At 43.0% G+C, this 23,578-nt stretch overlaps 1 protein-coding gene across 5 annotated transcripts in view; it reads right to left on the bottom strand.

The window, feature by feature from the left end:
* Window positions 1–8,702: 8,702 nt before the first annotated feature.
* The window catches only part of ENOPH1 (enolase-phosphatase 1), a 39,179-nt gene continuing 24,303 nt past the window's right edge, over window positions 8,703–23,578 (bottom strand). For 3 of the 5 annotated variants that reach the window (XM_032400646.1, XM_032400647.1, XM_032400649.1), the window contains exons 2-6: window positions 21,696–21,797; window positions 19,662–19,864; window positions 17,171–17,303; window positions 15,172–15,295; window positions 9,502–9,812 (exon numbers count right to left, since the gene is read on the bottom strand). In XM_032400646.1, the coding sequence (XP_032256537.1) occupies window positions 9,673–9,812; window positions 15,172–15,295; window positions 17,171–17,303; window positions 19,662–19,864; window positions 21,696–21,797 (702 nt within the window). In that variant the 3' untranslated portion in view covers window positions 9,502–9,672. Of the gene's footprint in view, window positions 9,813–15,171; window positions 15,296–17,170; window positions 17,304–19,661; window positions 19,865–20,185; window positions 20,724–21,695; window positions 21,798–23,578 lie in introns of those variants that run through there. The other 2 variants (XM_032400645.1, XM_032400648.1) reach the window with 2 other exon arrangements.

Raw genomic sequence — 23,578 nt, 5'->3', positions numbered from 1 at the left:
TAACCACCCAAACCCAGCAGTCCCACAGAGCTCTGCCCTTTGAGTAGTCCATCTTCTACCATAGCTAAAACTCTCTGCCCCTTGAATAGTATTATCTTGCAGGAATGTGAAGGGAGGATGCTCACTGAAAGGAGGGACTACAAAGACTGGTGAAGACTGGACCAAACCAGTCTGTGCCAAGATGGACCCCAGTGCTGAACTTCCTCCACCTACTTCCTCATTATAAATACTAAAAATCATGCCCAGGGTGGAGAGGTGACATGCTAAGAGAGACGGGCGAATCATACAGAAGCATGTTCCGTCCACTGTGCCTGCACCCCCAACCTCCTGTCTCTCCCTGCCCCAACGTGCTTAGATGTCCCCCCTCTCCCACCTCAACCCCCCTGAAAACTCTCCCTGGCCTTTGGTCTGAGAGTCAGCCTGCAGGACACTTGCCCATTATGCTGTATCCCTTGTGCATAAGCCCTCACAAAAGCCTTGCCTGGAATGCCCTCTGGCCTCCTGTCAATTTCCATGACTTAGGGAGCCCAAGGACCCACGTCTGTCACATACCTGGTCACTAAACAGTGCCCGGCACAGAGCTCAGTGGTTCATAAATACTTTCACAATAAAGGACTGGTAGCTGCCCGCTTTTCCTTTTTTTTCTCTTTTTTAAAGACTTAATCTCTTATATATGAGCTGCTTGGGGCACCTGGGTGGCTCAGTTGGTTAAGCGTCTAACTCTTGATTTCGAATCAGGTCATGATCGCAGGGCTGGGAGATGGAGCCCCGCATGGGCTCTGCACTGGGCGTAGTGCCTGAGGATTCTCTCCCTCTCCCTCTGCCACCCCCTGCTCGCACAGTCTCTCTCTCTCTCTCTCAAAAAAAAAATGTGAGCTGCTCAACATTCAAGTTATTTAGGAAACAATGGTGATATAGTGAGATTTCAGAGGATGCAATCGTTCTCCTGCTTCCCATAGCAAACAGCTTTCTGTGTCTTGAGGAAGTTCTACATTATAAAAAGGGTCATTTCTTATAATGTCTGCTGTAACTAGTACATGTTAAAGACCCACGTTCTAAATAGGGCCTGAAATAATCCTCTACAAACTCTGTCAGTACCAGACTTCCTCTCGTGTAGCTTCAAAAATAAAATAGTAGGGATAACTGGGTCCTTACCTCATGAAAACTGCATTTTTTCATGTTTTTATGGTAAGAAGCTGAGCTGACCCTGCAGGCTATATTCAGATTTTTAAATTTAACTCATCAAAAACTCTCCCTACAAATGCTGTTTGGGTCAGGACAAAGAAAAAGCTGTAAGCTGTTGCATGAGTATTTCCAGAGAAAGCAGCACGAAGGGATTTATTTAACAGTCAATATTAGAATAATATCTAATACCACTAGACTTCTGTAAGCCAAATTTAGCTTTGTAGCCAGGGACAGTTAAGAGGAGCTGGAGGAAAAGGGCTTGGACCCAACACAGGAACAAAGTCAGGTGAGGGAGTAACAGTACCCCAGAGACAGACTGGGTGACTCACCTTTTGCATTGCCCTGGTAGGAGACAGTGGTCTCAAATTACAGGGGACTTCCAGATCATATCTCTAATTCTGTTAGGGATGGGAAGGAAGGAACAAACTGGTGGAGGCATGAGGAAAAAGATAATGGGCATCACTTGTTGCCTCTGTCAGGAGGGTGAAGGGAAAGGAAAAATCAGACACTCTGTGTTTCCAGGCCTGGGCTTTTGGGAAGATGGGGACACTTGCAACGTCTAGCAGAACAAGAGATGCCGCTGTCTGGAGGGAGGGGTGAAGAATGCCATAATCTCGACACTCCTAACTGCTGCTTCGGCATAGCCCTTTCACAGCCCAGCTATACTGGAAGGGAGGAAGAAATGTGTCCCCTGCTCAGCACCATTTAACCCACCAGTGACTGTTCCAATTACTGTGGTTGCCCAACCAATCACCAGAAAACGCAGCGGCATAAAATCACCATTTACTATGCTCGCAGAGGCTGGGGGTCAGAAATTCAGACAAGGCATAGCAGAGACAGCCCGTTTCTGCTCCTCGAGGTCTGGGTCTCAGCAGGCAGACTTGAGGGCTGGCCGTCAGTTGGGGGCCCTAGTTCCTCTCGTCCTGGTCTCTCCACCTGAGTGAATTTGGGCTCCTTCACAGCATGGAAGCTGGCTTCCCCAAAGCAAGTATCCCGACCCCAGCTCCTACAGAAAGGATATGGATGCTGTAGCCTTTTTATAACCTAGCCTGGAGAGTCAAAGTCCTAGCGTGAAAAGAGCAGGTGGGAGGACAGCAGTGAAAACGGAGGAGTAAGGAACACCAAAGTCCTTCCCTCCAAAACACCAACATACACACTGGCAAAACCCGCCAAAATCAACTCTTTCAGCATTCTGGAAACTAAGTAAAAGCTTGCAGCAACCAGGGGGATGCTCAATCAAGAAAATCTAGCTGACTCTCAGTAAAAACAGAGAGCTTTGTGGTGTTTTAGCTTATCCTGGTCCCACGCCAGGCCCCCAGCTCAGTGGTGGCCTTGAAAGTAACAGCCTGTATTTCTGGTGCAGGAAAGAGTACCAGAAGGAGAACAATGGGCCTCATTCACTGGGAATTATGCTTTTGAACTATGTATCAATCAGCCTGGGCTGCTATAACAAAATATCACAGACAAGGGGTTTTAAACAACAGAAGTTTGTTTTCTCACCCTTCTGGAAGGCTGAGAAGTCCAGGGGTTCTGGCTGATTTGATTTTTGGTGAGGGTTCCCTGGTGTGTCTCTTTTTCCTCTTATACAGGTATCAATCTGATTGGATTAGGATCCCACCCTTACAACCTCACTTAACTTTACCTCCTAAAAGCCCAAATCTCCAAATCTCCAAATAGTTACACGGGAGGTGAGGGCTTCCCAACATACGAATTTGAGAGAGGTGGCAGTGGGGGGCACGAGAAACCCAATTCAGTCCATAGCAACCTGTTCGGTGGCTCCTTGGAGGACTGGCTCAAAGGGTTCACCTTTATCTTAGGTAACTAAGAATTCTGCCAGTGCCAAGGGAGCTACCGACGGGCATGTGTCGAAACCATTTAAAGGCAAATGTGTTAGTCACAGCTACCTGGAGCAATGGATAACAGTTAGGGCGAACAATCGAGGAACGGAAAAGCTTGAGAGGAAAGAGTAGAGAATGAGATGCTTTGGCAAGTAAGGGCTTTGGAAAGCTCTGACATTTCCCAGGTGTTATGCGTTGAACTGTCACCCCCAAAAAATATATTGAAGTCCTAATCCCCAATACTTCTGAATGTGACCTTAACTGGAAATAGGCTCACTGCAGATGTAATTAGTTAAGATGAGGTCGAGCTGGAGTAGGGTGGGCCCCTAATCCAACAGTACCCCAGTGCTTGTGAGCCAGCCACGTGAAGATGGAGAGGAAGAGGGCAAATGGCTCACAAAGATGGGAGGTGGAGCTACAGCAATGTGTCTATGAGCCAAGTAACGCTAAGGCTTGCCGGCTGTCATGAGAAGCTCAGAGGCATGGCAGGCTCTCCTTCAGTGCTTCCAGAAGGAACCAACCCTGCCAACACCCTGATTTCAGACTTTCGGCATCCAGAACTGAGATAATAGATTTGTTTCTTTAAGCCACCCTATTAATTGTTCTTTGAAGCCCTAGGAAACTAATACAAATAGGTCAGTTTTAAAAGAAGGTATATTTGTTTGTAACTCCTTTTTTTCCTCCTGATTTAAAAGACATGACACAGGGCGCCTGGATGGCTCAGCTGGTTAAGCGACTGCCTTCGGCTCAGGTCACGATCCTGGAGTCCCAGAATCAAGTCCCACATCTGACTCCTGCTTCTCCCTCTGACCCTCCCCCCTCTCATGTGCTCTCTCTCTCAAATAAATAAATAAAATCTTAAAAAAAAAAAAAAAAGACACAACACAGAGCAGTAATTCTAAATCTGGTGATGGGCACACAATGTACAAAGATGTCACTTGGACCACGACATAAGCAGGGGGAGAGGAAAGCTGGCTGGGAGTAAGCTGGATGTGTATCTTATTACCAGACAAAATTGAAGGGACAAATGGTTCAACAATAATAGATGGAGCACTCAGTATTCTGCACCTCAATAATGGACTAAACAACTAGAGAGAAGATGAATGAGGCAACAGAAGACTGAAGCAACACTATCCACCAACCAGACCTTAACAAACACCTCCAGACCTCTATCCGACAGCAGCCAAATATGCATTTTTCTTCAGTGCACAAAGAACATTCTCCAGTACAGACCATATGCCAGGCCACAAAACAAATCTTGATACATTTTAAAAGATCATACAAAGTATGTTCACGAAGTAAATGGCATGAAATGAGAAATCAATGAACAGAAGGAAATTTAGACAGTTGACAAATATGTGGCACCTAAACAACGCCCTCTTAAACAACCAATGGTCTAAAAAGAAATCACAAGGGAAATTAGAAAATACTTTGAGACGATGAAAACAAAACGCAACATACCAAACCTACAGGATGCCGTGAGAGCAGGGCTGGGAGGTAAATTTAAAGCTATGAGTACATTGAAAAAGAAGAAAGATCTCAAGGCAATAACCTAACTTTCCCCCTGGAGGAACTAGATGAACAAACTAAATGCAAAACAAGCAGAAGGAAAGAAAGAAGAGAGTGGAGATAAATAAAAATACAGAATCCGTGAAACTACAAGTTGGTTCTTTGAAAACAAAATGGATACAAACAAAACTGATAAACCTTTAGCCGCACCTTCCCTCCTCAACTTTTGTTCCTAGCACTGAAGACACTGCACTTGTCTCATCCAAGGGCCACGGCCATTCACAACTTACTTGAATTCTTGGCGGCATCAGACACACCCAAGCACCCCCTTCTTTACTGGGCTCTCCTGCCCACTCTCTTGGTTTTCGTCCCTCGGTGCCAAACCATTTCTAGCTCCTTTGCTGCCTCTCTCCTTGCTGTTCTCTACTGTCGGAAACTAAGAGCTCTGTCCAGGTTCTCAATCAACAAACTTTTCTTATTTGGCCACAGCTCATGGCTTTGTTGTTGTTGTTCACTGTTTATTGACTGCCTCCCCCAAGAACATATGCACCTGGAGAGTAGGATAGGACTTTGACTCCTTACAGCAAATTCATTACAGATGCCCTTAAATAGAACAAATGTTAACAGTTTGTACATTTTGCCCCCAGGATTTCTCCCAGCTGCCCCGATTTCTTTTATGCATGTGCACACACAGACACATAAGACATGTTACATGGTTTGTTTGGTTTTTTAAAAACACATACCTCAACATTGATATTTGAATGAATGACTTGGGCTAAATCTAAATGACTTGGGCAAAGAAGGTGAATTCTACTCCTGCTGGTTACTCCAATGTGTTAGCAAAAACTGAAAATGATTCTTAAATATTAGGTTAAAGATAATAACATTGTGCCATCTGGGGCTCAAGTAGTGGGATAATAAATTTGGCACATATTATATTCAACTCTGTACTCTGATGGGAATTTTTTTTTTTAAGATTTTATTTATTTATTTGACAGAGAGAGACACAGCGAGAGAGGGAACGCAAGCAGGGGGAGTGGGAGAGGGAGAAGCAGGCTTCCCGCTGAGCAGGGAGCCCGATGCGGGGCTCGATCCCAGGACCCTGGGACCATGACCTGAGCCTAAGGCAGATGCTTAACGACTGAGCCACTCAGGCGTCCCCTGATGGGAATTTTAAACCTGAAAACAAGTCCTTTTTCATACTGCAGTTGGAAAAACTGGCTATCCAAAAATGGGTTTTTGTTATTTTTATGTGACTTAGGGAATAAAGGGGAAGAGGAATATTAATGGGTGGATTTTATTCAGGATTATTGCCATTTTTTCCAAACTGCTCTGACTCCTGCAACATCATGCTACAGGCTTTTAAGGATAATGAACTTTACTCATTTGTCTCTCCTAAGGCCACCTGTTAGCTACATCTGCTATATCTGGTGGCCTCACACTTGATAAGGTCTCTGGAGAAACAGCACCATCTGCTGGGCAAAGACTGCTGTGCACCCATCTCAGCAAATCGCCAGCTGCTCTCAATCTTTACTTTTCCTTGTGCAACTCCAAACTGGACATCAGTTCAGGTTAGCAACTAAGGCTTGTCTTCCAGAAGGCCAAACAGGAAGCCCTGCTACTCTAGAAATGCTGATACGATCAGAGAAACCCCTTTGTCTGAGGCTCCCCTTCTAAGAAATCAATTTGGGTTTTGGGGGTGCTTGGTTGGTTCAGTTGGTAGGGCTCACAACTCTTGATGTTGGGGGTTGTGAGTTTGAGCCCCATATTGACTGCAGAAATTACTTAAAAATAAAACCTTTAAGGCACCTGGGTGGCTCATTTGGTTAAGCATCTGCCTTCACTCAGGTCATGATCCCAGGGTCAGGCTCCCTGCTCAGCGGGGAACCTGCTTGTCCCTCTCCCTCTCCCTCTCCCTCTGCCCCTCCCCCCCCCCCCCCCCCCCCCCCGCGTTTTTTTTGTGTGTGTGTGCGCGCGCGTGCTCACTCTCTCTCGTAAATAAAATTTTTTTTTAAATAAAAAAAATAAAATCTTTCAAAAAAAAGAAAAACTTTAAGAAATCAACTTGGGTTTTGATCCAAGATTGGAAATCAGTGCCATTGTAAGAAAGCACAACTGAGGTAGATGTGGATTAACAAACAGGAATAAAACAGGCCACAGTTTTAAGAAGCCTTTCTTCCCTATATTCTCTGCAAACAAAATGCTGAGAAAATTTAATGCCTTTGATCTCTTTTTGGAAATTCCAGAGGGTGAGATTTTTTCCTCCTTCCCTTACTAAGGACCATGAATTTTTCTCCATTTACCACCTAGCTCACTACTTGCTTTCTAGGCATTTTTTCTTCCTCTTGACCAATCTATACTATACCTCAAGTTCTTCCTAAGATCCTTTTCCATAACATTTACTTGTGAATGAGTTTCTTAGGGTCTAAGAAATATTCAACTTCTTTTTCCCTTCCTTTCACCTCCCACTTTGACAAACTGAAATTTGATATTGGAACGTTTTCTTTATTCCTGAATCTATTCTCAATTACTTAAAATAAATTAGTCTTGGGATGCCCGGTCCGTCTCTTGATTTTGGCTCAGGTCTGATCTCAGGATCGTGAGATCGAGCCCCCATTGGGCTCCGAGCTCAGGGGATAGATTCTCTCTCTCCCTCTCCCTTTGCCCCTCCCCCCTTCTCTCTCTTTCCCTCTCAATAAGTAAATAAATAAGTTTTTCTGTTACCCTTTTCATCATGGACAGGAAATGTCTCTTGCTGTAGACTGAATTTCTGTGTCCCCCTCAAAATCCATATGTTGAAATCTAACCCCCAAGGTGATGGTATTTGGAGATGGGGCCTTTGGTGGAACCCTCATAAATGGGATTAGTGCTATATGTATGTATATGTATATACACACACACACACACACACACACACATACATATATATATATATTTTTTTAAATGTGATCTCTGTGCCTAACATGGGGCTCAGACCCAGGACCCCAAGATCAAGAGTTGCATGCTCTACCAACTGAGCCAGTCAAGGGCCCCGGATTAGTGCCCTTATAAAAGTAGCCCAAAGAACGCTCCTTCGCCCCTTCCACTATGTGAGGTTATAGAAAGAAGACTTTGGTCTGTGAGGAAATGGGCTCTCACCAGACAGTGAATTTGCCAGCACCATGATCTCAGACTTCCCAGCCTCCAGAACCATGAGAAATAAAATTTTGTTGTTTATAAGCCACCCAGGTCTCTGGGATTTTGTGAGAGTGGCCCAGACTATAACAACACCTCTACCTCAATTCTCTTTGGGCCACATACTGAGCACCCTCCTTTTTCTTTAATTCCTTCCTTCCTTTTCTTTCTTTTTTTTTAAGTAGGCTCCAGCGTGGAGCCCAATGTGGGGCTCAATCTCACAACCTTGGGTGAGATCATGGGTGAGCCGAAACCAAGAGTCGGAAGCTTAGTTGACTGAGCCACCCAGGCACCCCTAATTCCTTTCTAATCTAGGCTCTGGTGCATAATTTTCTCTCATTTCTTCCTTACTTTTCCTATTATTCCTTTGTTGGCATTAAGAGACACCTTTCCTATCATCTTCTCATTAGCTTTTTCGAAAATCATAAGAAGTTCATCACTTTATTGCCATTTATGGCTTTATCATTTACAAATCACTACCATTTCCAAGATTTACTTAAACTCATTTCCCTTTTACTATCCTTCTACATTTTCATAGTCCTCAGACTTCTTAATTAGTTACTAGGAGATAAAAATTATCAACATAAAGTCTTTTATATTCCTTGTCCTCTCAAATTCGCAAAACTTTTTTGTATTCAAGGCATCCCCAAAATTATTCCTCCAGGATTCATTACAGCTTTTCTTGATTAAGGAAACACGCCTCCTTCAAACATTATTTTATGTATCTCAAATGTAAGATTCTCAAAAATCGAAGAAACCCCACTCATAACAGGAATGCTTACTATCCATATGAAATAATAACCAATGAGATCATATATGTATATATAACTCAAATAATAGTCAATAATTTTCCACTGGCATTGCATTAAAACACACACACACACACACACAAGATTAAGGCAAAAACTAAAATAAAGTTCTTATCTTCTCAGTCTCTCTTCAGTTTGTCTTTTGCTTATGGCAATAGGTGGTATGGTTCAGGAACCTACATAAAACTGAGTGGAGAAGAAAATGTTTTTATTAATCACAACATGAAACTGACATGACAACCCATTAGGATTGAACCAGGATAAATAACGCTGTTATAAAATTTACACTCTTCACATCCATTTCAGAGGAAAATATTACATTATTGGGGCTCTTCTAGAAGGGTCTTACGGAATGATTTCAGTAAACCTTTTGTTTTTAGTAAACAGCAACCTATATTCTCAAACTGCTAAAAAGTAGTTAGAAAGGCAACTATCAAATCCATAATGATACCAACTGGCAGGATTAGGACTACTCTGTTAGACAGTAAGTTTTAGCTGTTGTATCAATGCACCGTTTTCATTGGTAAGGCAACCGCTTGCTGGGCGTGCCACAATGATTAGCTCAAGTTTCTTCAGTAAGAGATGCTTGCTTCATCAAGATTCGAATGAGTTTCCTCTCCCAATTTTGCTCTTTTGGAGCAGAAACAAATGGCTCTGTCTTTTGTACGAGGGAGGCTAATATTTTGAAATTCAGCTGTCACAATCTTCTAACTCATAATTTAAAAGGGGAATGAATTATTATTGGGAATAAGTCTGTGAAATATTTCCAGTTTTTAAAATAACAAGGCTTCTGAATAACTTCTCGAACCTACCTTTCCATGTCGGTAACATGACTTGATAAACATAACACGTGCAATCTGCACTGTGGTAATTCTTCTATCAGCTACATTTTGCCCTCCGTAAGGGTTAGAGTTGTGGTTTCAAACAATTTCTACATCGAAAGCATCTTTAAATAAGTTTCCTTTCACTGAACGGAGATTTTTTTTTTTCCACTTATGTGCCCGTGGAAGGCAATTTAAACATACACATATATACACCTGCATACCTATGTGTGTGTATATATGGCTTTTTAAGTAAGTTACTTTCACCATTAGAATAAAACTAGACTACAGGGAGAAGTCTGTGAGGCCAGGCTGGTGCTCCTTACGCCTCCTGCTCTACGCTGAGGAGGGCAGGTACAGTTCGCTGAAGGACGTGATGAGGCTGTAGTAAGTCTTCTCATCGTCTGTCAGCCCCGCGTTGCCGGGTCTCACCACCACAGCGACGTGCACATCCGCTTCCTCGGCAGCGCTGGCCTCTATGAGAATCAAAGTACATGTCAGAACCATCAACAGGTGACGTCTGAGATTTGCTTCAAAGTGATCAGGGGCATGTGGGGGAGGAAGAAACAAGTCGGGCTCCTATTTGATCATTGTTGAAACTAGAAGATGGGCACACTGGGGGGGGGGGGTGTCTGAGCACATTATCTTTCTTTTATGTAACTGTAATACTTCCATAATAAAAAATGTTTAAAAATACGTGACTGTACCTGGCAGACTAGAATGGGCTAGACGTCCCTGTCCTGGTGTATAGTGAAGAACGAATCCTAGACATCTGCACTTTTATTAAGTAGTTATGAATGCAGAAGCAAAGAGCCATGTTCTGGCCATGACTTTCCTCCATTCCCTCTCATCAGTCCCACAGAAAACTGAGTGTTTCCCAAAAGTCAGGCTGTCAGTAATAATACCAGTTAGGGAGAGATGGGACAAATGGAGGCCCAAGATCCAATCAGGCCAAAATTCCGGCTGTCACATCAGGAGCCCAAATATGTCCTACTCCCTGGCCAGCCTGCCCATCTTTTTTGCCTGGCAAATTTCTACTCTTCAAAATTCAGCTCAAATATCTTACCTTCCAGAATGACTGCCATGTGTATTAGAGCATCCCATGTGCTCCTTTAGCGCTTTGTGTTTAGCTCTATCACCACTCTATGAACGGACACGTTATTACCTGTTGTCTCTCTTCTCATTAGACTGTGAGCACCTTAAGATCAGTGACTGCATGGTGGGTAAAAGAAAAATAGGACTAGTACAATAAAACTAGGTAAGCCAGGTAGAGCAGGGGATATCTCTACTATGCTTTGGGTTACATTCCTCTCTCCACTCTGCATCCATGTGAAAGATAACCGCTAATGCCTTATATTAATTTAGCACATACGATGTACCAGGTACTTTTCTAGGAACAGACATATATGAACAAAACAAAGCTCCTGCCTTCGTGGAGCTCCCATTCTCATCTAAATCTTCACAACAAGGTACTACTGAGGTAGTTAGTATTACTATCCCCATTTTAGAGACATGGAAAGTGAGAGCTAGTGAGCGGTAGAGCTAAAGTTTGGGAAAGTGTGAGCCCGACTCTCTGGTCTGTGCTCTAGAACAAGGGCGAGCAAATGATGACCTGACACGTGCTTTTGTAAATAAAGTTTTATGAGAACACAGTCATGCCCATTCATCTGTGTATTGTCTATGGCTGCTTTCCCACTACCAGGACAGAGTTTAAGAGTTGTGACAGAGACTGTAGGCCTGCAGAGCCTAAAATACACTACCTGGCCCTCTGCAGAACGAGCTTGCCAACCCTGCTCTAGAGCAATACTATTCCAAATGTGACCTGTGGACCTGTAGCAGGGGAAGCACCTGCAAGCTTATTAGAAATGCAGAATCTCTGGGGCGCCTGGGTGGCTCAGTCGGTTAAGCATCCGACTCTTGATTTCGGCTCAGGTCATGATCTCAGGGTCGTAGGATCAAGCCCTGCATCAGGCTCCGCACTCAGCGGGGAGTCAGCTGGAGATTCTCTTTCTCCCTCTGCCCCTCCCCCCACTCGCTCTCTCTCTAAATAAATAAAATCTTTTTAAAAAATAAAAAAAAGAAAAGAAAAGAAAAGAAATGCAGAATCTCAACTCCCAAACATGGAACTACTGAATTAGGATCTGCAATTTAACACATGACTTCTCAGCAGAGAAGGTAAGTTTTGATCAGAAGTTTCGAGGAAAAAAAAACTGCCAAGAGAGGAGGCATTCTGGGCAGACATAAAATACACGTATAAATATCGGAAGAATGGAGCGAGAGAGTGTGGGAGACAGGACATGGGTCAGGTGGGGCATATTTGAACAGACGGAGCAAAACTGGCAAAGAATCTGAACCATGTTCCATGGAGTTTATATCTGGTGTAATAAGAAACCTCAGTGGTTTCCTAACCTTTGGAAAACAGTCACACCATCCGAACGGGTTAAAGGGCAGTAGCGCTGAAAGAGATGAGAAGTTCCCAGAGAGAGTAAGTGGGGCAGAGCTCTCTCTTCCATCGACCCACCTCAAGTATCTAGCTTCTCTTCCTGTGAAAGGGCTCTCAGCTTCCCAGAGCAAACAAAGTGCTAAACCATCCCCTCTTCATGTGGAAATCCCTTCCTCCAGGTAAACTCTGCAGGGGTCATTCTACTCATCCCTAGTCCTCAGCCTGACTGCCTCAAGCACAGCTCTCCTCTTGACTAGCAACCCACGATCCCAACTGAGTTTAGCCATCATGATGCACGTGGGACCTGATACTAGCTAGTGGCTGTTGCACATTCACCCTCTTACCCAGACCACCACCAGGCAAGTGTTGTCCCTAAGCATCTATTTGCCTTGCTGGCATAAAACTGACTTAAAACCCTGGACCGCCCTCCTTTCCTCCAAGAGGAAAAGTCTTTTGGGTCTCTCTTTCATACTTGGATGCTATCTGGGATATCAATTTAGTCTTCCATTCTGCCTTGGCAATGGAGTCTGGGCATGTGGTACCAAAAACACAGGATCAGAAATAATAGAAAAGAACAAGGCAAGCAGCCAGCTGCCTGGCCCCATCCCAGCTACACATGAGCCCCGTTCTGGCCCCACTGCCTAAATGGGTGTGGAACTGGCAAATGATGAGGGACAAGAACAAAACCTCCGTGCAGAGACCTTGGAGAAAGCCAATTTTGTTTTGAGGCCAATTTGGGGATTATCTCTATTCGCTAAAGTTAAGAATAGTTTCTGGGACTGCAGCCCAAGGAAATGGCTTAAAAGAGAAAGACATAAAATTACAGATGTACTATGATAACAACTAGAAAAGAAAATGTGGCTAAAGACAAGAATATGAAGAACCTGTAGGTGATTTTACTAGAGCAAGGATAATTATTAATGGTAGCCAAGAAGTGAGGAATGGGGTGAAGATATGGGGATCACAACACATTCAATCCCAGAATACTCGGGACAGGTTGACTACATGGGGAGCTCCAGCCACAAAGCAGTTCTCTAATTCTAAGCCTGCAGAAACTTACCATCCAAAGTGCTAGGAAATTAAACAGAGGGCAAACCATGGATCTGCCTCTCCAACAGCCCCTTTCATATGAATGATGACAGAAAAGCAATTCACAGATTAAAGCAGCTAACCTCAGGAGAGCAAGGCCTATCTCCTTTCCATAAGGAACAAAACAAAGTAAAAGGTCTTCAAATTATCCTTCCACACAGGGACTGCTGTGTTTCACACCCTGAACCTATGGAGACAGTAAAGCAACCTCCTCACCCCACTACTCTAAGCCCCCAAAAGCCATTCACAAGGGAGGGTATATCATAGCTTTGAATTGGCTAAAGTTTCTACAGAGAAATAAGATAGGCAAATATTTACAGTCCAGGGTAGAGGCCAGGTGAAATGACTTTGTCAAGGCTGATGCTCACTGATGGTACATTTATGTGGCCTGGCTACCTAGTTACACAGGGAACCCTGAAGCAGTGTGTCCGTGCCGTCTGTCTGTCTGTTTCTCTCCTTCAGTGCGGTCCGAAAGTAAATGTAAAGTTCTCCAGGATGCAGAAAACCGAGACAACAGTTTTGTAGAAACCCTTGGACTCTGAAGCTGACCCAAGCCAGGACATGTAAGACATGCAATCTGCTGAGTTTTCAAAACTCAAGATAACAAATGGCTGTGATCTGGTACCATGTACCTGGATCAAAGCTTTCAGTCTACATTCACCAAAGCCTGAAATTTAACAATTACTGAATGTCTACTGTATGTCAGGTAAAATTAAGTCTTTCTTTCTCTAGAAAACATGGTAACTTTTTGAAGGCATTACATGATCTATGCTGCTTAAGATTTTTTTTTTTTAAACCACTTATCAAATCAGTACTTGCTTATATACCCCTAACTCTTGCCTAACACAATAGACCAAAAGCTCAAAGGTCAGCAGCAGAGAAAGAATACAGTTCATACACACTACCTCTGGTAAGATATCTTTGTCAGCAGCTTGGATTTGCCTGTGGGCCCTATCTCTAAAAGTCCCAGGGGGTAGGGGTGACTGTAGTTCCATGACAAGATAGGAAAGACCAGAGAGAGGGAGACGGCCTACAGACTCCAAGGGGCCCAGGAGTCACAAGGAGCCAACCAGGCAAGAGAGCACCCAGCCCTTGGCCTCTTTCCCTAAATGCCCTTCCCCATCCTGCTGACCCAGACAGAATGTCAGGGTGGCTGCACGGTACACAAAGTCCTGCCCTGGGGTAGATGGGAGGTGAAACTTACAATCCAAGGTGAGGAGAAGGAACACAAATATAAAGAACTGCCCTCAAATACAGGTGCAATTATAAACACACCAAAAGTAGGCACCCTGGGAGATGCACAAACTCTAAGGACAGTGAGCGCGCAATCCAAAGCTGGAGCCAGGTGGGGGAGTGTGGGAAAGCCTTACCCAGCAGAGGCTTCCAGAGGAGAACCAGGGCCCAACCTTCAGCCGGCACCCACTACCGCTTCACCTGCTGCTGCTTGTTTCCTCATTCACTACAGCTTCCTGCTGTAATTCTCTAGAGGGTCTCCATTCTCACACAGGAGCTGGAGTGTGAGTTTTACATTTGGTCAAAAGTACTCTTGAACTCACTTAAATTACCAATACAGTACAGTATATACTGTTGCCTGCATTCACTCCTTAAAGTAATAACATACCATATATAATAAAGAGGGCCATGGTGGGTAAAAAAAAGATGCCTGTCTTTAAACAGGTGAATCATGAGCAACCAGGTCAGAGGTCCAGAGCATGAGGGGGCCTGAGATCACCTGAGGGAAGGTAGAGAGGAGGCTCCTACTCACTGTGGGGCAGTGCTCATCAACTGGAACAAAGAGGCAAAAGTGAGTTCTCCTTCCCTATAGCTTTTTGTTTCTTTTTTTGTTTTTAGCTCATGTCACTGCTGTTAAATTCACATGATCAGGTCCATTATGTGTATAACATACACTTTATGTCCCTAACTAACCATGTACCTACCCTCATACCCTTGCCTGCATGCTCCTTCCCACAATGACACCCCTTAAACTGTCCTTTGTTATTTACCATTTCGTGTGTGTGTGTGTGTGTGTGTGTGTGTGTGTACGTACAGAAGGATGGGTGGGGAACCATGGATAAAAGTTACAGTGAGAAGATCTAGTCTTTCCAGTGCCACTTGCCCACACACAACCCCCAAGGATGGGGAAATGGAGAGAAACATGGATCAGTTGGTTCATGGCTTCTTTTTATAAACCTGTTTCATTTTTCAAGGGTCCACACAAATTTTCTTTAGAGAGGCCATGTGTTTATAAGGCCAGGCTCAGCACCTGCCCTGGAGTTTACAATGTAAGGAGTCACATTACTCACCTAGTGTAACGTCTGTTAGAAACAAGATGTTGTTGGTTGAGCACCCAATGCTGCTTGCAATCTTTCGGTAACTCTCACTCTCCACTTTGTGTCCAATCTTGGTATCAAAGTGCCCATCAACAAGCTGCACACAGGGAAAGAAAAGACTAATGTTATAAATACACTTGCAACCCGACCCTTTGTCTCTCCTCCATTTGCTCTGAAATACGTTAACAATCATAGTGATTTCGTCCCCTCATTAAATAATCCCTGAAAGTCTATTTAATAGAGAACTTTATGCAGGCTACAGAAAATAAAGTAGATTTTATAGAAATAAACATTTGGAAGAAAACTACCAATTCAATGTATATAAAATCATGTTACAATTTACTTGGTTTTCTTTGATTAGCATTAATTTTATATCCAAAATTTTTTAAAATATACATGCCCATGTTCCTTTGAAGAACTATTTGATAGATACTTGGGAAAGTACTTGAATGAAATAATATCAAAACTGTTAAAAAAAATATATACATGCCCGACTTTCTATCCTTAAAGCCCTACTTGCACTCAAATTACTTATTGAACTGGGTTTCACTCCTGATGACAGGTCCTGAACATTGTCCTTTTGATCCCAGAATGAACAGATTTCTCTAACCTGCCTCATTATTAAGCTGCTACTTAACTTTCTCTGCTGCTGACCTTTGAGCTTTTGGTCTACTGTGTTAGGCAAGAGTTAGAGGTATATAAGCAAGTACATTTTTATCCTTGAATTCAGTAAGTAACTATTGTGTATTATCTACTATCACCTTACTGTCTGTTCCATCAGAGAGAATAAAAGAGTAGCTTACATCTGTATTCAGAGGAGATACACATATTAAAGGGTTTTATTCCTGATTTAATATTTGATTTAAACTAAGATAAAACACAGGGAAGTACTAAAATGAGAATACAACATCTCCAAAGCCAAAGTGTTCTCTGTGCACAGTAGAGGCTCAATAAATATTTATTTAAAAGATAGTTGGCTGAGTGACCTACTGCATATCACTAAGTTCAGCCTGTATTCGGCTAGTTGGCATTTCTTTTCAAAGTCCTAAATGCGGGGCACCTGGGTGGCTCAGTCGTTAAGCGCCTGCCTTCGGCTCAGGTCATGGTCCCAGGGTCCTGGGATCGAGCCCCGCACTGGGCTCCCTGCTCGGCAGGAAGCCTGCTTCTCCCTCTCCCACTCCCCCTGCTTGTGTCGTCTCTCTGTCAAATAAATAAATAAAATCTTAAAAAAATAAATAAAGTCCTAAATGCCTTCCCTTTTCCCAGTGCCCACCCTGTCCCCAGAGGGTGCAGGGATGGTGGGACAGAGGAGCCAGAAGGAATTTTCTCTTCTACAAGAAAGGTAACAGGTGGCCTTAACATATCACCGTTTAATAACACACCCAGTTCTCTTACAGAAGAATGAGGTTTCTGCTAAAATAAAATCTGTTCTCTCTCCAAAGTGCCAGAAACAAATGAATCTACCTTGCACTCTGTTTCGCTAAACAAGTGTACGTGTGCATGTGTCTGGATGGGGCACGGGCCACTATTGTACTGCTGCTCACCAGCTACTTGAAACAACCAAAAGAAGTGGGCCATTAGTTTCGTCTGAGTGGACATGAGCATGACAGCATGAGCATGTATATATATGTATATATATACATATATATATTCCTGACCCCCCCATCCCAGACCTGCCAATGCAGCTGTGCTAGGAAGCACGGCCCAGGGAACTACACTTTGAACAAACTCCCCTGGTGATCGTTACTCACAACAGCTTAAGAACCTCCGATGCCAAGACTGGTACGACAAACATTTCACCCTTCCCTCGAATGCATTCCCCAGTTTATCCACTTCTCTTTACCACCTGCTTAGCATATATACATGTGGTGATCTGAATGTTGACTTAACTTATAACTGTAGGATATTCGTTTAAGATTCATTCTTTCATGCTTTCATAGCGTCAGAAAAACAGAGTAATCGGGTAACCTACCTCAAGAATATCTCCCTCTGTAGAATGCCCAAATAATAGCTTCTGGGCCTCTACACTCCCTGAAGAATAGATATACACCTTCATTCCAGCCTCTCTCCATTTCCGGACTGCTGGAACTACATCTTCGAAGAACCTAGAGGAAAGACCATCAAGTTCAAATGCAGGAACATGGTATCTAGCCTGATGAAAACCAGTCAAAATAGCTGTAACAAGTTTCTTTTATTTGAGCCCAAAGGGTCACCATGAGAAACACCTCCAAGAGACTGCAAACTCCTGCTGACCTAACAAGCTTGTCACTGGGACTCCAGAACCACAGCAGATTAGAAGCAGCAACGTAGGTGGAGAGAGCAGTTTTGGACAGGCAGACACACTACCGACAGTAAAAAGTGATTACAAATAAGGGATGAAATAAAGTGCTTTTTTAAATTCCCAAGGAACTCAAAAAAAGTAACAATTATGTAATCTTCGATGTAATTATGACAAGAAGAGGTTACATGATGTCCAGTGTGCCTTCAGAAAGCATGGAAATGCCTTTAAAAAGATTTGCTCCCAAACAATTACAAGAAAAACATTTGAGGGTTCAAAGCTACTCATACGTGACTAGCTAGAAAATGGAACTCCATTTCTTGAGAACTAAGAAAACCTAAAGTTTTAAAATATAGAAAAAAATTACCTAATAAAACAGTTAAGAGACTCGTACCATCTCACATCAGCTAATCGGCAAACAGTGTCTAGCTTTTCTGATTCCTGACATGAAGTCCTGCTTCCCAGTTCTACACCGTCTTCCATATTCGGTGGTGGAATTATCGCAGAAATAGGTGAAAAGAGAAGCACAAGGAACTTGGAATGTGGAACCAGTCATCTTTAAAAGATTAACTGGAAAATGTCAGGGAAGTCTCCTACTGGATAAAACAGCTTAATGGATTACGCTAATTGAAGGAAAGAGATCAACTAATTTGAAACCAGCACACATAATTGTGGGTTACTTTGTGCGTTATTTGCAATCACAGAGACAGGATTTTTCCACGTTGAATCTGCAGATTGTTATCGTTCCAATTCAGGGCTTAGAAGTCTAAGGTAACTTATTTCAAGTCCCTGGTTTTATAATTATGGAAACCAGTCCAAGACAAGGAAGGACTAACTATAACTAGTTCGAGCGTCCTCTCTCAGCTCCACTCTTTAGTGTTTTATATAGTGAACTAGCGGATATTCCCAGATGATTGGCCTATCCTGATATTCTAATGCATCCTTTAAAAAGTGGAAGCCCCCTGGGGTGCCTGGGTGGCTCAGTCAGTTAAGCATCTGACTTCAGCTCAGGTGATGATCTTAGGGTCCTGGGATTGAGCCCAGGAGTCAGGCTCCTCGCTCAGCGGGGAGTCGGTTTCTCCTCCCCCTTTGCCCTGCACGCGCTCTCTCTCTCTCTCTAAGAAATAAATAAAATCTTAAAAAAATATATGAAAAAGTGGAAGCCCCTTGTAAAGTACATAAATAAAGGAATGGCATTTCATTCGACAGAAGAACAAAAGAAATACAGCAACTAGAAGTAGTATTGGATCTTAGGGTGTACGTCAGGCAATGACTCAAAATCCTTAGTGGCAGGGTCTTATTAAGAATTTCTTAGCAGGGCGCCTGGCTGGCTCAGTCAGTAGAGCATGCGACGCTTGATCTCAGGGTTGTAAATCTGAGCCCCACATTGGGTGTAGATTACTTAAAAATAGAATCTTAAAAAAAAAAAAATTCCTCAGCAATGCAAGACTCACGAGTCTTCCTTCGGCAGGAAGGCTCTCAGGAACACCACAGCCCAGACTCAGATGGTCTGTGGAAGTTGTTGTATCAGCACAGGACAGAGCGGTACTGCTGACACTCTGAGTAACCCCAAAATGATATGTAACTAATCTCAAAGCATTCTTCCTTCTCTAGCAGAGCAGAAAGCAGGTACCCTAACAGCTCTGAGAAGCAGCCCAACAGGACTGTCTGCTAAAGATCAAATATAACTGAGCTCAAAGAAGTCACCATTTTCTGGGAAGCTGTTTTAAACTGGGATAAAAGTCCTCAACCATCCCACAAAGCCAGGCATGCTGCTCTGGGGAACTTAGCTGGGTGGAATGCTTTATCCCGGCTTTGAAAAAACAAAACAAACACTTGCTTGTTAAGATAAAAAGAATGTGGGGCACCTGAGTGGCTCAGTTGGTTAAGTGTCTGCCTTCGGCTCAGGTCATGATTCTGGAGTCCTGGGATTGAGCCCCACATCGGGCTCCCTGCTCAGCGGGGAGCCTGCTTCTCCCTCTCCCTCTGCCTATCCCTCATTCTCTCTCACGCTCTCTCTCAAATAGATAAATAAATTCTTTAAAAATATAAAATAAAAGAATGTTGATTTTATCTATTTGACTAATCACACAACTAACACTAATCACACAGAGAGAGGACCAGTGGCAAATGTACTGGGTTTCAGGGCTGGTGAAATGTTTGAGCTCCTTGGGCAGCTACATACTCGGCTTTCATGCGCCCAGCTGCGAATGCCGCCCTCCACATGTGGCCCTGCAGCTGTTTCAGCGCCGTGGTCTTCCGGTCCAGAGACATCTGCCAGCACACGTTATCCACCACGGCCTGGATCATCTGCTGCAGGTCATCTCCTCCATTCCCAGATGAGGCAGGGATGGGAACAGCCCCATCCAGGTGGGCATCCTCTTCAGCCTTTAAGTCATAAACAACATGAAGTTTGTTTCTTATTTTAATTTTAAAAAAGATCACTTAAAATGAGACACGAAAACCCAGCGGACCAACTTTCTCCAACTATCATTGGCACCCAGCACTGTTACAAATTCAAGTATCTTACACTCTGGGGCTGATATGAATGATTCCTAAAGGAAAGTGGATTATAATTAATAAATTCGCATCACCTTTCCTATATTGCTAAAGCTGGAATTTAAATGGAGAGACACGGTGTACATGAGGAGAGAGACAGCATATAATGATAAAATGATATAGTGGGACCCAGTGTGTCGATTCACTTACGGGGATCAACAAACCAGGACTTCAGTTAAATCTGATCATTTTCTCGGCACTATAATGAACCGAGGAAGAAACAAAGAAAATGTCAACAAAATCTGTTTATGCCTGGAATTCAACAAAAACAAGCTAGCAAAGCAATGCCTGGGGTTGGTTCTTTTTCAGTATCTTGCAGTTTTCCTCATCTTGCCCCAAAAACCTAACAGCTACTTAAAACAATGACTCTGTGATGAAGCATATGTCCAATTTCTAAAGACCTACGATATACATACTATAGAGGGGGAATATATAATTTCAACAAGAGTTGAGACAACAGAAAGCTAAGGGAGGGGAGTGTTTCAGACTAACCCGGAGTTATCTAGAACATTTAACAAACCCAAATACCCCATGGCCCAAAGGCTATATTTCCGATCCCAACTCCCAACCATTAAAACATTTCTAGAGCATTCCACATCGTCTGATGTAGAAAACAAACTAGAAAATAACTGTCAGAGTTCGCCCTGCACAGTGTGAAAGATCTTTGCCACTGAAGCAATTTGAAGAAGAAAACGAATAGGAGTTCTACAGCACAGAATGCGGAAGGAAAAACGGACTGTAAACCGGGCAGAGAACAGAGTAGAATAGCACAGGAGACAAAGATGGGCCTAGTGTGAGCGGGGTGCGAGGTCTACGGGGCTGTGTGGAGGTGAGGCCCCAGGAGCACTGTGCAGGGGGCAGAAGAGACTAGAGAATCACTGGGAGACATTAATGAAAAATGTGGTAAGATGGCACCAAAATCTCTTGCACACTACCCAGAAAAAGCTTAGTTTTTTTTTAAAGATTTTATTTATTTATTTGAGACAGAGAGAATGAGAGAGAGAGAGCACATGAGAGGGGAGAGGGTCAGAGGGAGAAGCAGGCTCCTTGCTGAGCAGGGAGCCCGATGCGGGACTCGATCCAGGGACTCCAGGATCATGACCTGAGCCGAAGGCAGTCGCTTAACCAACTGAGCCACCCAGGCGCCCCAGAAAAAGCTTAGTTTTAAAAATACATGACGGGGCACCTGTGTGGCTCAGTCGTTAAGCGTCTGCCTTCAGCTCAGGTCATGACCCCAGTGTACTGGGATAGAGCGGGCATCAGGCTCCCTGCTCAGAGGGGAAGCTCAGTCTGCTTCTCCCTCCCCCACTCCCTCCCCCTGTGTGTGTTACCTCTCTCGCTGTCTCTCTCAATGTGAAATAAATAAATAAAATCTTAAAAAAAATAATATAATAAACTTAAAAAAATAATTAAAAAAAATACATGACATTTTTATGCGATCGAAACAGCTCCAGTGAGAGGCAACTGTAGAGACAATAAACTGCCATGATCTGGCCATTTAATTATGTTCTGTGAATTCCTAAGCAAGTCACTGCAAAGTCCAAGCACCGTGAATCCAGAGCGCTTATTTTGCAGTACGTTCAGAGCACATCTGTCTCCGGGCATCCTCAATTCTCAGACACTTGGGAATGTGGAAGCAATGGAAGAGCAATGTCCCAACCTGTTTCCTCAAAAGATTGACATCCTGCTGGCACTCCTCTTCTTCCCAATGTGTCTGAAGATACTCTTTAACATTTTCTCTGATGTAAGGAAATAAAATGTCCTGGATAAACAAGTTAAAAAACAAACAAACAAACAAGAATTAGCTTGTCATTTGCATGAGATCAAGTTCTTCAACAATCTCACCTCTGCTAACTGTAGCAAGTAAGCCACTGAAACCTACATGGAAAATATGAAAATTTCTGTTGTGGCTATAGAAACAAAGACCAAGAAACAAATGAACTAGGTCAAGAGTCAGCCAACTATGGCCCACGGGCCAAAGCCAGACTGACATCTCCTGTTTTTGTAAATGAAGATTTTTTTTGTTTTTGTTTTTTAAGTAAGCTCTACACCCAATGTGGGGCTTGAACTCACAACCCAGAGATCAAGAGTCACACGCTCTACCAACTGAGCCAGCCAGGTACTCCCTGTAAATGAAGTTTTACTGGAAATGGCCACACTCATTTGATTATAGCGTCAGAGGCTACTTCTGGGCCACAGAGGTAGAGTATTTGTAACCAAGATCATATGATCCGCAAAGTCTAAACATTTATTGTTCAGCTCTTTACAGAGAGTCCACTGACTCCTAAACTAGATTGCTAGACCACAGGTCTCTGAGGGCAGGGATCAAGTTTATCTTGCTCACGGCTGTATCCCTGATACACACACAGTACTTGGGACTTGCACACAAGTCAAATATCTGCTGAAAGAGTGGTGTCCATGCATGACAAACGCTTAAAAATTTTTTTTGATCACCGTGATTCTTTCTTGGTAATCAGACTCCTTATAGAACACCCTATATGAGAGTGATGGGCAAGACAATTCAAAGATAAATACCCTGTCAATAATCCATACTTTGGCAAGGTGATTTCTCTTAGGTCAAAATTTGTATTTACTTACAATTGAGCATATGTATCTTTTCAAAACAAATGAGGCACATTCAGTAATTTTTTTAGCGTCTACAAGTGGGGCATGCAAAAGGGAATTGAAAAGACAAAATATATCAGAGTCCCTTTTCTCAATAAGCTTAAGAATTTAGTGGGGAGACAGGAGGATGGCAGGCAAACCAAGACTTGCAACACGGTGCAATGGGTGAGACAAGCAGAGTAGGAGCAGAATGCTGTACAAATCCAGAGAATGACGACTCTGCAACAGTCTCAGCAATTACCTGTCTAAAAAAGCCAGAAAATGAATATATGCTAGGAGTGTAGACCCCAAATATACAACTCAGAGGAGGTCTTACATTTTAAGGAAAATTCTACAATCAAGTTGAACTCAAGAAGTCTGTTTATTTATAAACTCATTCACTCATTTATTTATTCAAATATTTACTGAACGCCCTTTATAATTTCCAGTTAGAAGATAAATAAGTCACGGGGTATAAAGTACAGCATAGGGAATACAGTCAAGAACACTGTAATAACTTTGTATAGTTATGGATGGTAATTAAGTTTATTGTGGTGATCATTTCCTAATGTATATAAATGTCCAATAACTATGCTGGCACACCTGAAACTAATATAATACTGTGTGTCAACTATATTTCAACAAAAAAAGATAGATAAATAAATAAGTAAATAGTAGGGCTGAAGCATTTACCTCTCTTCATAACACGCTATTCAAGTTTCACCTGCCCTAGTAAAAATAAAGAAGTCATTCAATTTTGCTTGTTCTCATGTGGCATTCCAGTAAGTAATGGATCATTCAGCAGACTCAAAAGCATACAGTGTAATCAAGCAAACTGTTCAGCGTGCTTGACAGAACAGCCTTGTTCGAGCTCAATAAAAACTCATTCCTGATCTCAAAGAAGGAAAATGAAGAGCTGAGATTGACAGCTTGCTTTCT

Source organism: Phoca vitulina, unplaced genomic scaffold (genome assembly GCF_004348235.1).
Source record: "Phoca vitulina isolate PV1807 unplaced genomic scaffold, GSC_HSeal_1.0 scaffold3, whole genome shotgun sequence".
Classification (NCBI taxonomy): domain Eukaryota; kingdom Metazoa; phylum Chordata; class Mammalia; order Carnivora; family Phocidae; genus Phoca; species Phoca vitulina.
The sequence above is the reverse complement of the archived record's forward strand: the minus strand, read 5'-3'. Positions and strand labels throughout refer to the sequence as shown.